The sequence below is a fragment of the Pygoscelis adeliae genome, unplaced genomic scaffold, assembly GCF_000699105.1.
Source record: "Pygoscelis adeliae isolate BGI_AS28 unplaced genomic scaffold, ASM69910v1 Scaffold467, whole genome shotgun sequence".
Taxonomy (NCBI): domain Eukaryota; kingdom Metazoa; phylum Chordata; class Aves; order Sphenisciformes; family Spheniscidae; genus Pygoscelis; species Pygoscelis adeliae.
This window is the reverse complement of record NW_008825253.1, coordinates 1,650,234-1,667,140: the sequence shown is the minus strand read 5'-3', so window position 1 is coordinate 1,667,140 and position 16,907 is coordinate 1,650,234. Positions and strand designations below refer to the sequence as shown.

Below are 16,907 nucleotides of genomic sequence, written 5' to 3'. Positions count from 1 at the left end.
TTGTTTGGCCAAAGCGTTCCTCCAGCAGGGTATATAGAGGATTTTAGGATATATGTTTCCTGCTTTACAATTTCACAGCAACTTAATTAGTCATGAGCATACAACTGCATGTAGCTTAATTTCTGAGGGTTAAAGTAACCTTATGTTAATTGTTACCAGTTATGATAGTTGAATTAGGACCACATGTTGAGTTTTCAAGAGTGCAAGTACGGTGCACTCTTGAAGTTTTGTGTGGGAATGGCACTTGAAGTTTTGTGCTGTGAATGGGCATCGATGAATGTAGGTAGGATATTAAATCAATCTCCATTTTCTTTACAGGCTTGTAGTTTGTGGTAGCAGCCAGTACACTTAACAGTTTTAACTGAAGAAAGTAACAGTGTTTTGGATGTATGGACAGATACAGATACGGCTTTGCAGATCTTGCACTGTTCTGTGAACAATCCTTTTCATTAGAAATTCATGTCGTAAAGTAAAAGTATTAATTAGTCTCTTAGCTTCTGGCAGTACTAACGTGGAGAGTTAAACTGTTTTTTTTTTCCCCCTAATCTTTGTCATGATGAGCATTTGCCTTTGGCCTACTGAATTTATTAATGTGGTTGCATGTCTGTGGTGTGTAGGTGGATAGGAGAAACTGCTCATGGTGGTGTCTGCTTCATAGTAATAAAGTGCAAACTGAATTTAGTTAATGAAATCATTGGGTAATTGTAGGTACCTTCACGAAATATCAAGTCTGATATATGAGCACAGATATATATATGGATGTAGTAGTTCTTGTCAGTTTTGAATTTTAAAAATTGCAATTGTATGAGAAAACCCTGTGGCTTAAAGAATGTAGCTAATACTTTGTGGTCTTGCAGGCTTTTAGGTTGTATTATTGGCAGTTCCTCCTGTGTTCAAGCTGATCTATCAGGGCTCTGAGCTGTTGGGAGAGAAGACATAAGGGCTTCCCTTTGGCAGTTGTCTGTCACACACTAAGCAGACTAAGTGACAAGGCTGGACTTTTCTAATTAGTAATAGATTCTAAGACACATCCTCTGGCAAGAATATCAGATATCTTCCTCCCTTCCAAAATGAAAATGTGGAAGGAGAGAAATGTCTCCCACTGTCCTTAATTCTGTTCAAAATGCTACTCAGATATACCTGGTAAACTGAATTTATTGCCGATTGTTACCTTTTTGTTAAGGCACACATTGGGTGATTATTATTTTTTTTTTCTTCTCTGTTTGTGAGAGTAAAAGACGAAGTGCTTTCATTCAAGTAGGTAATCCCCAGAGAACAAATTCCTTTTGAGAATTTGGGTAGGTATTTTCACTGCCGTGTTGGATTAATTTGCATTTATAATTTCTGCTTCAGTGTGTAATGGCTTGACCTTACGCTGTTTTGTAATTCTGCAATATGCTGTTATTCGTTACGTACCCGGTACTTGTCATATTACTAGTGAAAAATAAACTGAGATCTGCTGCGTAAAATGCAGATAGCACTGTCGATGACACTTGACCCAGCCATAGGAGGAGGAATGTGTTATTTTTAAAGAGATGTTGTCAAAGCTTGTAATCCTAAAATTAGATCTCCAGTGTAGGTTGGATTTGGATCGTTTGTGGTGATCTGCATGGCTCTTACAGAGGCTGTCCCCTTTCGCAGCACTTCAGAGCATATTTGCAGCTCCTTCCCACGCTGTCAATAATTCCAGCTGCGTTGCGGGCTGCGAGTCGAACGTAACTGCGAATGTCAAAGCACCAGCAGCTCTGGCTTGGCGGGTCCGAAGTAAAGTGGCCAGGTAGTGCTGCCGTGTTCTCGGCTGCGAGACGAAAGTTAGATTTCTGCTCCTTGCCCCCCCTTTCTGTAGACTCTGTGAGTAATGAGATAAGCTCTCCATTGAGCTCAAATACTGCCCTGGTAATTTAAGTAGACACGTAGTAAGAAAAGGTGTTATAGAGAAAACTTAGTTTAATTTGTGTCTGTAAATCTATTTTACAGCTAAATGGCCATACAAGCTGGAGTTAGTTTTTCTCTCTCTGCGAGTCTGAGGCATGACTGTAAAATCAGTGTCGAATCTAACCTTGGGATTCATGAATATGCATAAATTTGAAGGAGAATTATCTTTCAGCATTAACTCTTTAAATAAAGAAATAATTTGGCCACCTGCTGTCTGTGAAAGCTGACCTTGTTCTCTCATTTGTAAAAGGGAGTGGAAAGCTTCCAAAACTTTTAATTTTGAACCATTTCCTCTTCTCAGAAATTACACTGAAGAAGACAAGCATTTAAGCTGTGAAAAATGGAAATGAAACCTTTCTGCTGGAGTTAACCCTGTTCTTCAAACCATTTGCCAATCTGTATTTGTAACTCATTTCCTAAATAATTTTGAAGGTTGAGGAAGGGCATTGATGGTAATTTCAGTGTCTTCATTTTACTGTTTTATTCCCATGAATTGCTGTTTTCTCTGCTGTACAATAGCAAGAGAGAGCTAATAAGTGTGCTACTTGTTGGCTTTTATGTATAGTGCCAAGCTTCTTCGCTTCTCTTAGTACTCTTCTCCAAGTGACCACAATGTACAGTTGCCCCTCTTCCTGTTTGGTTTCGGGAACAATGTTTGTATTACAGTAGGATATTATACCGTAGGCAGTGTAATGATGTCCTCTGGTCATCCCTTTGTTCTGTAAGAATTATTTATGAATAGGGGAAAAAAAAAAAGTGAAAGAGAATTAACTAAGTTTGAAAATTTCTCTAGCAGTGTGGGATCCAGTATAAGAAAAATGTTTTTGCTATCGTTTTTTTCTGGATTATTATATTCCTGAATTTTGAATAAAGGCTTGTGCTCAATTTTTCTGTCAAAGATTTCTGGTTCCTGTTTGCGGAAAATGAGACTTTCTAAGAGCACAGGGGGTTTGGATTCGTACACATGAAAAAGTAGGATGTGAATTTACAGTGTCAGGCAATGGGAATCCTTTTTCTTTGCCACAAATAGAAGCTGACTTACTGTTATGATTGGGGTTGTGTTTGAGTGTGTGCTTTTTGCTCTGTGCAGGTGCGGTGTCAGTGTCTGTCTGTCTGGGGGATCTTCTTCCTTAGTCGGCATCTGGCAACGCTTTCCTCTTAGCCTGATTCTTTGCAGACTGGCAAGAAGCACTCTCCAGGCCCTGTGTTCTCCGATTTATCCTGGAATACAGGTCCCCGAGGATCGCCTGCCTCTATCGTTCCATCGTGATAGCAAGGAGAGCAGATCTCTAGCTATTTGTGTGTATTCACACCTTAGAGGTAAGGCACATGCTTTATGACACGTTGGAACTTCTCATAGCAGCTGCTTCAGCACGTCGTGGGTAGGAGAGGCTCTTGGTGGCTCTTTAAGGCTTTGTAGTTCATTTACATTCCTTTGAAATTATAGTGGGGTGCAAATACCCCGGATGGTACTGTTCGGTTCCCTTGATACTGAGGATGTGCTTTGATCATACAGAGCTGTTCAGTAGCACGGCTGGCTTGAGATAGCCCACCTGTGCCCCCAGTATTGCAGCGTTTCGGTCTCTCGGTTGCCAGCGTAGCTGTTGAGGACTGTCCTGTGAACTGAATAAGGGAACCTGCTTGAGCTGTTCGAGTGTATTTTCTAGTGATGACCAGAAAAATCTCTTTGTGTAATTGCAGTATGAATCTTTGGATGAAAACTTGTAGTTAGCTTTCCATGTATTTCGTGAAAGGGGGGATATTTTTATGTAGATGAAGATGTCTGTAGAGACTGCCTCGAAATCACGGAATGGCTGAATTAAAAACGGTTTTAAAAAATTCACTTTTTATGCATGCTACTTACCATAAATGTCTAATCTAACTTATATGTGTCTGTGATACTGTTAATTAAAATTTTATGCAAATTTCTGGCAGACTTCTTATGTTTAATGTTAATTTTCACACTTTTTATTGCCCACTTGATATTAAAGGTTTTTAACATATTTCCGGTCCATACTTAGCTGCGCTATGTATATATTTACCTTCAGGCTTGATATGAAGGGCATTTTATCAGTGCAGACAAACCCTGGTTTGAGTTTTACATTCCAGAGATCCGAATGGATTCTGCTGAAAGCCTGTATATGGGTGGATTTGTATGGCTCTTTCTTTGAACTAAGTTTGTTGAGGACTTTGTGGCTTGGCCTCATTTCTGTGTTAGTCTTAGCAAATTAAAGATGGTTTCCTCAGGTAGCTTTCATTTACTGAATTTAATCTCCTGTGAGAGAGCTGTTGAGAAGTTCAGTCAAGAATTCCTTTCTGTCTGCACACTGTATCCAAAAAAGCACCATGAGAATTCATCAGGGTTATTTGTGTAATGAAACTATTGGAACAGGAAAAAGGAAACGAGGTATTCCCCTCCAGGTTACCCTTGATAGCACAGGTAAGCTTCACCTTCTTGCCTACAGAATTGTATGTTTCCTTTTCTGTCTATTTAAAGTTGACAAGCGACGTATAAAGCAGAGAAAATGGCTTGTAGGGACCAGGGGAGAGAAAATGAGGAAGGCTCACCTAAACTGAACAAGACTAACAACTCCCTCTTCCCCTCTCTGCTTAACCTTTTAAAGAAATCTGTTCAAGCTGATCGCCTTTTTCCTGCTGTTAGCAAGGAATAGCAGCTTTAATCAACTAGTGTTACTTTCTGCTTTCTTTGCAACTGTGCTGTTAAAAATGAAAACCCAGATTTTTGCTGAAGTTGCAAGTGCATTGTACTTCCTTGTGGTTTGTTGTGAGAAGTTAATTCACTGAGGCCTCTGGAAAAAAAATCTAAACTTTCTGTGTGAGTATTTGATTGTGCATTAGAAATGGTTTCTTGCTTTTATGCAGTAGGGATATTTGGCTTTTTGATCTCTTTAACCATAAGATAGGCTGTTACGGTGTTCCGTGACCTGTAATAATCAAGTAAAATGCTTCCTTTGTGTGGTGTGGAAGCAGAGAGTTTGTAAAGCAGATACTGAAAGGCATACAGAGTTCTCAGTGAGGGTTACTGCTACTGCCAAAATAGTTATCTTGAATGTTGGTACAACTAGGTCGGGGGGGGGGATAAAAAAATCCATCATCTCTCTACCCCATTCATCCTTTGCGTTTTTAATAGAGTAAAATGAAGTTAGAATAATTTGTCTTCAGTGGGTTAAAAGTAGAATAGGATTAGAAAACATGCCTTTCCATCAAGAAAAGGAAAAAATAGACATTAATGTGATTCTCATTAAATGCCTTTGTTTTCATGAATCAAAGGTATGAGGGTAAAGAATCATGCCAGCATTAATGGGTTGATGGTTTTCAAATCTACTACAGAATAACAAGTGAAATCCTTAATTTTCTGGAAGAGTGAAAAATGCTCATTTCGCTTAATCCAGCATGTTCTCTTCTTGAAATGTTTGCTCTACGTTTATTTTTCCAAAGCACGACTCCAGATTTACTCTCTGCTAGTAACCTTCTTCAGAACCTTCACCCTGGCAAAGCTTCCAGTTTGGGGAGTAGGGCTGCCATAAATGTGGCCTCCTGCACACGTACGTACTCCAAGCTCACTGGCTTTTGGGGTGTAGCTTTGTTGGTAATTCAACTAATAAATCCTAAACATAAATCTAAGCATTTCCCAAATACGGGGTTCTCTCCAAACCACTTCTGCGCTCAGTGACGCTATAATTTTTATTCTGCTTCTTTCCCACGCTTTACGGCAAAACCAGGAATATTTTTCCTCCATTTAGCTGCAGCCTGTACGGAGAGCACAGCAGGGCCTTGGGTCCTGCCTTTGTTCGTTTGGTTTCTTCTCTGAAATCAGGTGCACGGTTCCTAGTGCGTGTGGTCTAGTTGGGCAGCAATGAAGGCTCTTCACTTTCTGGTGCTGTTTTTTGGAGCTTGACAGCTTTATATTATGTTTAATCAGCTCCTTCAAAAGTGAGGCCAGGGTTGGATCATTTTTACTCTTCTCACAGTCTGCCTTGCAGTAAAGCTTGTGACCGTGTCGCTGTGCAGCCTGATCAACTCACTGATTCAACAGAAAACAAACCAGTGCTAAAAAGCTAATTTTCTGCGAGACTTTAAGTTGGTTAGTTGTACTGTGCTGTTGTGTAATTGCTGGATTTGATGCAAGAGAAAGAAGGGGGAAGCGGTTGGAGGGTTGGGAGGCCACTGGGTTTGCTGCTGGCTTACAATTAGCTTGGGATGGCATGTGAAATTGCACACTGATTGTCCGCGTGCCTGCTTATGTTGTGATTATGATTAATTCTTCAGGTATTGATTTCACTGGCCAAAGCTGGTGTTACTTAGGACTGGTAGGTGTTCCCATGTACTCTAAGATTTACCTTTCCAAATAGCATGTGTGGTATTAAAATGATTTTTTCAAAAGCTTGTGAAGTTGTAACAAGTAACAAAACAAACTTCTCTTTTTTTCTTTGCTTGGGGAGGTACACATAGGTGAGGCATTTGCTTGTATAGCGTACTTGAGTTTTAAAAATATTTTGGTAAGGCCTTTCATCCCTGGCCTTTAAAGAAGCAAAACTCTCATAAGACAAGAATGTTTTTCATAGATTTACAGCGGGTTAGAAGATGGGAAATGGGGTTAGGAGCAAATGGTTGGTTCTCACAGTGAAGGGTTATTCCCAGTGAAGTGTCCTGCTGGAGATCAGTGCTCTTGCAAATACTCCCTTGTCTAGATCGTTTCTAAATAATAAGGTGGCCAAATTGAACCAAATTTGTGAAATTTGAAATGAACCTTGAATTGAAAGGAAGGGAGAAAGATTGAGATCTGCTGAGTGATAAAATGGCAGATGAAATAGCCTCAACGCATTTGCATAGGGAGAAGAAATGACTCTGGTTTCATGTGCACGAGTAGAGGCGCAACTACCAAAAGGCAAGTAGACTTCTAGAAAGTATTTACTAAAGAATGGGAAATCCTAAGCAGTAAATGACTGTGTTGTGATATCAACTTCTGTTACTGCCAAATCTGAAATGTAGAGTGCTTGGTACTGCATATATCTCAAGAAATGAAGTGTAATAGATGGATGGAAAGACATCAGGGATGATCGGAGATATGGAGCAGCTTCTAAATAGAGGGATTGAATTTCACGAGATCCTCAGTTCAGAAGGAGATGGCCAATTTCTGTAAAATCATGAGTGACATAAAGAAGGCGAAGGTGACTTGATCGTTCTTAAAAAGCATGCCCCCTGTCTACAGCTTGGGGAATAAATGTCCAAGTAAGCTGAAGTACTTGTTTGTGTAGCGTGGTCACTGCACCACTGTTGCGTACTTGGTGAGGGTGAAACGGGAAATACAAGTGGCTTCAAAAAAGGGGTTGGTAGAGTGTGTGTGCCCATTGCTGGCTGGTAGAGCCTCCACCACAGGTTGCATCTACAATGCCTAAGCTGCTGGTAATATAAGGCAAGGGAATATATATATTCTTTTCTGATACTCTTGACATGAGGATTTGTGTCTGAGGATGTTGGGCTTGGTGGACTTTTTATCTAACTAGTTTAGGAGGTTTCGTAGTTCTCATGTTTTTGATTTTTTTGTGTTATTTACTGCTTTTCTGGTTGTGTGACAAGCTCAGCCCTTATGGGGGGGGGTTGCATTTTTCTGATCTGGGATCCGTATCATCAGTATAGTTGTGTTCATGATTAGGCTGGCACTTGCATCCTCTGCTGGCTCCAGTTCTACCAGATTAAGAGGTTATTGCTTGCAGTCTGTTCTTAGTTCTTTGTGACCATCTTTCTACCAGATGCTGCCACCTCCTTGTTTCAGCTTTGTCTGTGAACTTGCCTTAATCTATTACTGACAAAAAGAAATGGGTTAGGTTAAGTAAGATAGGGGGGTGTGTGTGGTGTTGGGGTTTTTTTTATTTTATTTATTGGTGCCTCACCTTAGAGAGTGATCACAAGGGCAGGTGAACCAGCAGATTTGGACGTTAACTTTTGGAGTGAAGCAGCAGTCGTGAGCACCTGGGAATGTGTATATAGGATCCTTTTCAAATGCTGGGTGTATAATTCACAAACCTGGAAATGCCCCAGGAGAAGATGCCCCTTTTTATTCCTGTTGCTACTAGCCATCTGACAACAGATCGACATTCTTCTACAGCTGGCTTTACATATTGGGGGAGAACACCAGGATGATGCAGTTTACCTGAAGTTTAGTGTTGCTCTCATTTAAAGTTAATTTTCCATGATGTCAATATTTTTTTTTATTCTGCCAACAATTAACTTCAGTGGAACAAGATAAAATACTGTAACTCATTGGACCTGTTCTGTGGTAGTTTAACTTGCCCAGAATGGTTTTCTAGGAAGGGTATATGCCTTTATGCTGAGAAAGTCATTATAGACCTGCGTGTTGTCCAAGTTGACGCTTAATTCTGCTTTCATTCTAAATGGCACAATAGTAATTTGAAGAATGATAACAATGTTAGGCTTGAAATCTGTGCTTTACTTCTCTCCCCTGTCTTTTGCAAGTGATATGTTGCTTCTTCAGAGGGTTTGGAGAAATGTTATTAGAGGACATCTTGAATGTGCAAGCTCTATTAATGTGGCAAGTTCCGTTACAGAATCAATGCTTAGTGTTCGTGCAACTGGTGAATATCAAAGACTATTCTAACTGTGTTAATGTAACAGCAAAATCTGCCAGTTTACTCAGGTAATGTATTCGAAAGCTTAATAGGCCTCTGTTTACTTGAAACAGTGACCTGAAATAAATAACTGAAACAGCATTCCAGCTCCAGAGCTTGTCCTTGGGTTTTCTTGCCAGTCATTTTGGTTTTACAATTCCATTTTCATATAATTAAAAATTCTTCTGTGCTGTGTGAAAGACACATGGAGCAGAAACTGTAGGTCTGATGAGTGTTGTCAACTGTACAAAGTAAATGCATTTGGGAAGAAAAAAATTCCCTTCTAATGTGCTTAGCATTAAAGGTCACCTTGAGTTGGAGTGTGTTGTTCTGGTGCTCATTTCTCTTCCCCAGGCCTCAACTGAATGCAGAGCACTGTTCAAGATCTCTGTCCTGAAATTGAGCGTGCTTTAAACTTACCTGAGGTTTCAGAAAAAACTCGGTTAATTTTTAGGAAGGTAAATTTTAACCTAATTTTTAGGTTAATTTTACCTTGTCAGGAACTAAATCCATAAGTCATTTCTTGGAATTTGTTTCTGTTTTGCTTTTAAAATTTTGCATTTCCATCAGCATGGATATCATCTTGCTTTTGTCTCGTTCAGCAGTTCAGGTTTTTAATCTTCAATATTTAATATTACTTGTGAGAAGAGCAAGTTGTTTTCAAAATCAGATGTCCTGAAGAAATTCAGAGAGAAAATTCATCGGTTAACTCTAGCAAAATTTCTCAAAAGTGTATGTAGATTGCTTTCCATGGAGGAATAATTAAAGACACAACTAACGCGCTTTGTTTTCTTTCCTTACTTAGGTCATGATTTTCATTTTCTCGTGTCATTCTCTTGAAGAGAGGAAATGATTGTAGTGGAACGTGTTACAAATAAGCCACTGATACGGAGCCTTCACAGTTCAGAAACGTTCATAGAAGAGCAAATATAGCCCTTTTTTGTTTGTGTTCTGGAATCTGTCTTGTTAAAAAGGGAAATAAAAATGACGACTTCGTCTATTAGGCGGCAGATGAAGAACATTGTGAACAATTATTCAGAGGCCGAAATAAAAGTTCGGGAAGCGACCTCTAACGACCCCTGGGGTCCCTCCAGTTCATTAATGACTGAAATAGCAGATCTGACTTACAATGTTGTGGCCTTTTCTGAAATTATGAGCATGATCTGGAAACGACTGAATGACCATGGCAAGAACTGGCGACATGTATACAAGGCCCTTACTCTGTTAGATTACCTGATTAAAACTGGTTCCGAGAGAGTGGCACAGCAGTGTAAAGAGAATATTTTTGCTATCCAGACGTTGAAAGATTTTCAGTATATTGATCGAGATGGTAAAGACCAGGGCATCAATGTGAGGGAGAAATCCAAGCAGCTAGTGTCTCTTCTGAAGGATGACGAGCGACTCAAGACAGAGAGGGCCCAAGCCCTGAAGACCAAAGAACGCATGGCTCAGGTGGCCACTGGAGTGGGTAGCAATCAGATCACCTTCGGCCGAGGCTCCAGTCAGCCAAACCTATCCACCAGCTACTCAGAGCAAGAATACGGAAAGTCTGGAGGATCCCCAGCATCTTACCACGGCTGTAAGTACAAGCAAACACACAGAAAAGAAGTTGCTCTTCCTTTTCTTTTGAGAGATTTTGTATTCTGATTTGCTGTTAGACATGAGAGTAAGTGGTGCCTGCTAGGAGGATTAGTATGCTGACCGCGAGGGGCTTTTTGCAGTGGCTGAGTCTTTGTAGGTCTGCTCGGTGACTCTAATGTCTCTTCAAATGACTGGTTAAACGTTTGGTTGTGAGAGGGTGTGTGTGTTGATGTAAATCAATTTAAAAAGCAGTTGTTTACTGTCAGGTCCTAAAGGTAGCATTGTCAAGCTGCTTTTGTGAACATGTTCCAGTGTTTGATGTGATAGGCCCCCAGCCTCAGTAGGGAGAATGTTAATGGATTTTATTTGTTTCTAGTTTTAAAAGGAGTGCTTGAAAATTTTTTGTGTTGAGGTTTTTTTGTTAAGTATAATTCAAGAAAAAATAAGAAACACAGTATTTCCTGGATCGTTTTGCTAGCTATTTTCTTTATGTTGCTGGTATTTTATTTTAGGAAGAATATTGGTATTTAATTTCCTTTACTGCTTGCTCAGCAGTTCTTAGAGGAGTAACTCTTTGAATATGTCAGTGTTTAAATATTTATACTATCAGCATTTGGTATGCAAGTATCAGTACTAAATACTATATTTCATTCTTTAAAAAAAATACGATGATGTGGGAAGAATGGGTTCTTTATCCACTGCTTGGGGGAACTCCCTGTCATGTTAGGAAGAGGTCTGATTTGGCACTAAATCCTTCTTAATATAAGTAATGATCTGATGAAAGCTGCTTTGGCTGGAATGTCAGTGGCTGTGGTCTAATTCTGAAGGAAAATCTTTTCTTTAAATGAATGCTTATAGTGTGTGGAGGACTGTAACTGAGCCAGTGTGGTGAATCGATTGAGCACCAGTTTTAAGAATCTTAAGCTTGTCATGTCCTGTGTCCCAAAGCACTTCTCAAGTAATAAATACGTGAATGGTGTCAGTACCCCTGACGTGTACAGACGTTTTCTGTGGAAGGCAGTAGGAGGTAGCAGGACAAATCAAGCTAGGATGAAGAAAATCTCTGTCCATTTAAAGCTATGGAGAAGAGCAGGAAAAATTATTTTTTTCAAAAGGAAATAGTTTTAGGATGCAGGGTTCAAAAAAAGTGCATGAAGCTTTCCAGGTACGAGACTTTTTATCTTGTCTCTTAACTAGCAGTGGAATAACAGACATCTTAGTTTTTCTGTAATAACCATACTTGAACATGGATTCAGTGTGAATTTTTAAAGAAGAACATGTATATTATCACAACAATAACATTTTTTTCTTTTGAGGTCTGTAGATCTCTGTCGACTACAACAAAAATTCTTAATTTCGGAGATAGCTTGAAACGTTGTTGTTTTTAACTTACGCTGATGGACTGAAATGATAGTCACTAAGGTATGCTGAGCACACCTTTGGTTTGTTCCACAGGGTTATTTCTTCACCAGCTCTTAACTTTAATTAGTGCATGTAACTATTGTTTGTCATGTTAAATGCTACCAGAGGCTTCAAACTATTCCTCACAGCAAGGATTGAGCAATGCAGGGTGTGTTTCTGAATTGTTGTTCCTTAGATACTTTAAGAATTTTGATGGGGGACTAGATGTCAAGAAGCAAGTTTGGTTATTCTTTCAGTACAAAGTTGATTTACTGGATACTCTCATTTGCCCGCGTATGGCTTAGCTGTGTCTCTCTATTTGCAGGATTACTTTTGAGGTAATGATTTCTTAATCTTTTTTTCTCCTCCCCCATAAGCATGTACCTAAGAAGCTTTAGAAATCTCAGGCCGCTTTTTTTCCTTTAGGGTCCTGCTCTGTGGACTCTCCTGGACTTAATCTATCCGCAAAAATATGGACAGTTGTTAGTTTTTATGATCTGTATCTTTTGAAGTTTTAATATGTTTCTTGTATGGTTTAATTGAGTATAGCAAAGCAAACCAGCACCCTACAAAACAGCTGTGCTAAGTGCTTCCGATAATGGAAAACTTTGTGTAGAGCTTTGTTCTTTATCCTAGGAAATGAGGAAGGAGTTTCATCAAAATCCAGACATTTAATCTGTTACATAAATGTAGGGTTATTCTTGTGCCTTCTAAATTTAATGGAAAAGATGCTTTTCATTATTTAAAGTGAAAGAGATTGTATCCATCGTGTTTTCTTTTATTCTTTTATTCTATAATAGTACCCTTCTTTTGTTCTGAAAATATGGGTTCAGTAAAATATGTAAAAGGAATTAAGTTATGTTCAGCTCCTGGGAAATACTCTCCTTATAACAGTTTTAAGATGCGGTTGCTGTACTGTATATTCTGGTAGAATCGCCTTTCATTCCTCTGAGCCTTTGAAGAGGAGATCAGAGGCATTTAGATTTGCAATCTATAGTATGAGATTTGCCTATTAAAAATGTACATCCGCCTTCTTCGCTAAATATTTAGCATGTCTTATTAACATTGAAATATAAATAAAGTTGGGGAGAGTGTAACAGCCTTTTTACCAACATAGCTAAATGAAATGTTTCATCTCTCGGTGTTTTGGTATTAGCACATTGTACTTTTGTTCCCTGCTAGACACAATGGGTGGGGATTGCAGATTTTGAGAATTCTTAGCTGAATGCGTTCCCCTTACTTGATAAGATTGTGTTTGGCTATAAAATCTCATCATTTTTTTAATACTTCCTTGCAGAAGAAAAGAAGCCTGGCTGAAAGAGCGTAATAGTTTCTCCAGGACAGATCACTAGGGGAACAAGTAACTTTCAGTGGATAATGTGTTAGGGTTGTGCATGAGGGATCTCTTCCCTCTTCTGTCAGTTACTAAAAGTGCAGTATTGGATAAGTCAGTGGACCCTTTTTTGTTCAGTTTCTTCAGAATGTTGAATTAGCTGCACTGTACAGCATTGACTGTAAACACTGCAGTGCTCAAACTACTGCTTTTCTCTAGCTTCTTAAGCATATGTGTAGGCTTGTATCTGAGAGTGCGTATAAGAATTGCTTTTTGTATTTGATGTTGAGCCAGAAAGGTTTTTCTTGTAGAGTTGCTGGTCTTTGTGTCCCAAATTTATCCTTTATGAAAAAAATAAAAGCAGTATTGATAGCCTGTATAGTGTGAGAGAATTCAAGATGGAAAAGGATCTCTTGACTGATCATTGTCCCTCACTGCTGCAGGCAAGACACGCTGGCGACTAAGGACGTTTTCCCGGTTTCCTTGCAGATATTTTCATCTCATCTCTAACAGTCCTTTAGAAACTGTGGAAAGTGAAATGGTGAAGCGTGATGGTTTTTAATAAAATCCTTTCCCCCAAAGCTTTGCCTTAATGACTCTGTTGGCCCTGAAGATCTCTGTGCTGTAAAGGTGGTATAATTCTAGAGAGTAGATTATGGCATGTGAATATTACTGAGTGTTGATGCAAGCATTTGTAAAAGTATTAGTATGTTTTTGCCATCTAGTCTCGTAATCTGTAAATGGAAGCCGAGAGAGATACTGTAAAGCTAAAAGCAAAAATAGGGCTTCTCCCAACCTCCATCTTGTCAACAATTTCTGACATACTGGGGACAATTGGCTATCTTCTAACTTTAAGCCAGGGGCAATTAATGTTCAGATTAGGAGCTATTAAATATTCTATGGCAACATACATAAAAGTTTTCATTTATTTTGGAAAATGTGTAAATTGTATGGAGTTGCATGAAATCTGATACCGGGTTTTATTTCACGTTAAGGGAATGTTCTTGTGTGGTGCTGAAATTAAACCTACTGGGGAGAGGAAGGAATATGAGGTCAGTATTTGAAATATTTTGGAGCAATATTTCCCCACCCCTAATCTGCCTTCGTGTCTAAATACTGTCTTTATGCTAGATGTTAGTCACCCAGTTTTGAAAACTTCAGCCTCTTGTTCCTAGCCTTGTTTCATCTACAGCTGCCAATGACCACTTAAATAGGATTCTGGATTTGTGGCTGCATGGGGAAAAGTAGGGTGTTCTTAATATAGACCTCTTAAGTTTGAACTGTGGTGCTGTTCCAAGCCTGGGAGTGTATTTGTTAGAGTTTACTGGACTTGATAAAGTCCTTCATCTAGTAACTATCTTTTTAAAGTGTTCTTTCAGCAGAAGCTTACATGGAAATATTGCTCTGTTGCTACACTGGAGTCGTCAGCATGGCAGAAGCGTAACCCACAGTCACTGCTGTGTGGCAGACAGAGTACCTGCAAAACGCTGTGCTCGAGCACCTCGGGCCTGCAGAAGCTCTTAGGAGACGGGGCAGGAGTGTAGGGACCCGGATTACCTTGTTTTTTTCTCAACCGTCTTGGGAGCAGGTTAGTTGTGTTGTCTTTAGCGGACCTATCCGGATTGTCACAGTTGAGCTGTGGCTGCTCAGGAAGCAAGCTCCTTGTGGCTGGGGCGGTTACGGGAGTCGGAAAAATGATGGAAAAATACCCTACCTGGAGGGAAGTGACTGACAAAGCCAATTCCTTGGCACCCCTGCCCCCGGAAGACAGTGTGTTTGAATTAGTTTCAGGTTCAAAGGATCCCTGGAAAAATGTTGGTCCTCTCCCTGTACTGCCTTCGTGTTTTAAAACCAAGTTTACTGAAGCCCCGCTTTTTAAAGAGGTCCAATCCTATTATGCCTAAACCAGGACCTACCTGTGTTGTTTTGGGTTGTACACATGTCCTTTCCTTTGGCCATCTGCTGCCTTGGGTTTCAGTTGCACTTAGAAATGTTGGCAGAGCAAGACTTTGTGCGTGTTTTAATGTCCCGATTTCATTTGCACAAACGTGGCAGAGTAGGGAACAACGCAACGTGCACAGTGTGACCTGATTTTAGAGGAGCACTTTGCCCGGAGGTAGGCCGCTTGGCTGAGAAATCTGATTCATTATACATACAACCTATTTGATAAAAGATTGGTGAAAGATGGACTGAAAAGGGTTTTTATGGATCTTGTGAAATGCCAAGTCTGTTAACCTTACCTGTAAAGGTTTTGGGAGCAATTTTCTTTAGCTGAAATAATGAGTTTTAATATTTCCAGTGACTATTTGCATTAAGTTGACTCATTATTTAAAAACAGTTTTGTGAACTGTCGGCAAGTTTGTGTTCATTCACCTATTTCAGCTTTGTCTCTCCTTTTGCTTGCAGTAGAAGACGATTCAGAGGAATTACGAATTTGGGTTTGACACTATAGGAAATTCAGAATGCTCCTGTTTCTAAAGTATGGTGTGGGTTTTTTTCGTTTGTGGTTTTTTTTTTTATAATCTGTTCTGCGTCTTTGCAGGTTGGAATGCATCTCTGGCCTTCCATCTTAGTCAGGGAATATATGGCATATTGTACAGCAGTGAATCTGGATGAGCTGCGTGGATAATTTCTGTAGTTTGAGGTGTTGAAGGAATTTGGTAGACTCCTGTGTTATCTGTCAGGTGTCACTTGACAACTTGATTTAATCTGCTCATCATACTTATATTTTTCTGGTGCTCTAAGTAAAGGTGGGAGGTGCCACTGGTGTAACCAGGCTTCTGTAGGTGCAATAAATTATCTGTCTATTAAGATGAGCGTAGGGAGCACCTGAGAGAAAAAATGCTCTTTAACCAAAACAAGCCGTAAGGATTTGTTCAGTATTAAATGAATTTCAAAAGCGCTCTGTCTGCTTCAGTGCAATTAGAAATCATGCAGTAAGGCTGATCAGCTCTACCTTGTCGCAGTAATAGGTGCTATTAATTCTCTTCTTGTATTTGAAAGATCTCTTTAATTCCCAATGGAAAGGTGGATTACACAATTCCTTTTAGATTAAGCAGTTTGCACATCCCCTTTCATAATTTGAGAGGTTAGATTGGCTTTTTGAAAGTATCCCATCTTTATTTGAATAGTCTTTCTTTTGAAGGCCAACAAATAGGATCTCCGCTTCGTTCCCAAGTGAATTGCTATCAGTTTCTAAGTTCTTACCTTGATATTACTCTAATTTTTCAAGTCAGCCTTGGTTTTGTCTACCTTTGTAGGCGTACCGATTTGGGTGAGGAAGCAGCTTTTCTTTCTGAACAAATGTGACTAAAAACTGAATTCTGTTCTTAAGAATGCCACCTGCAAATTATAAAGCTGGGGCTTACTTTGCATGCCACTCTGTGCCATCACTTGGTCTAGGGTGACATTTAAAAAAAAAAACAAAACAAACCAATCCAGAAAGCCAAGCACGTGCTCCTGAATGAAAATACCCAGTCTGATTTTTATGCTGGGACTGATTTTTATTGTTAACGTGGGCAACGACTCTGCTTTCTAGCTGTGTGCTGTTTATACACTTTAACTCACTAACTTAACCAAACCTGTAGACATCTACAGAGGGCTTTTAATATAGCCAAAACACAGTAAATTATAGATAGGTATGAAGGATGTCATAGCCTGTACTAGAGACAGAAGGTGGAGCAGGATCCTGCTTTAGTGATTAACTGAGGTTGGAAACTATTTCCTTGCACTGCAGCTAGAGTCTTGTTGAGAAGGTGGCCCGGTGGCATGTCTGCCTGCAGAAGCAGATACCGGCACAGCTGCTCCTGGGCGGCCTAGGGGTGCTGGGATCTCCAAATTCTCAAAGCAGCAACAAAGCAGGGCTTAGCAGGTCAGAATTGATCTATTGAGTCCCATCTTACATAAACATCTGAGTTAACTGTCATGTGCTGTGGGATAAGAGATTCTTTGTGTGGCAGCGGTACTGTTACTAAGGCAATAACCTTTATGCTAGATCCTTGCAACTA

At 39.7% G+C, this 16,907-nt stretch overlaps 1 protein-coding gene across 3 annotated transcripts in view; it reads left to right on the top strand.

The window, feature by feature from the left end:
- Positions 1 to 16,907, top strand: part of EPN2 (epsin 2) — a 42,335-nt gene that overhangs the window by 10,170 nt on the left and 15,258 nt on the right. For all 3 annotated transcript variants that reach the window (XM_009329389.1, XM_009329390.1, XM_009329388.1), the window contains exon 2: positions 9,391 to 10,164. In XM_009329389.1, the coding sequence (XP_009327664.1) occupies positions 9,570 to 10,164 (595 nt within the window). In that variant the 5' untranslated portion in view covers positions 9,391 to 9,569. The remainder of the gene's footprint in view (positions 1 to 9,390; positions 10,165 to 16,907) is intronic.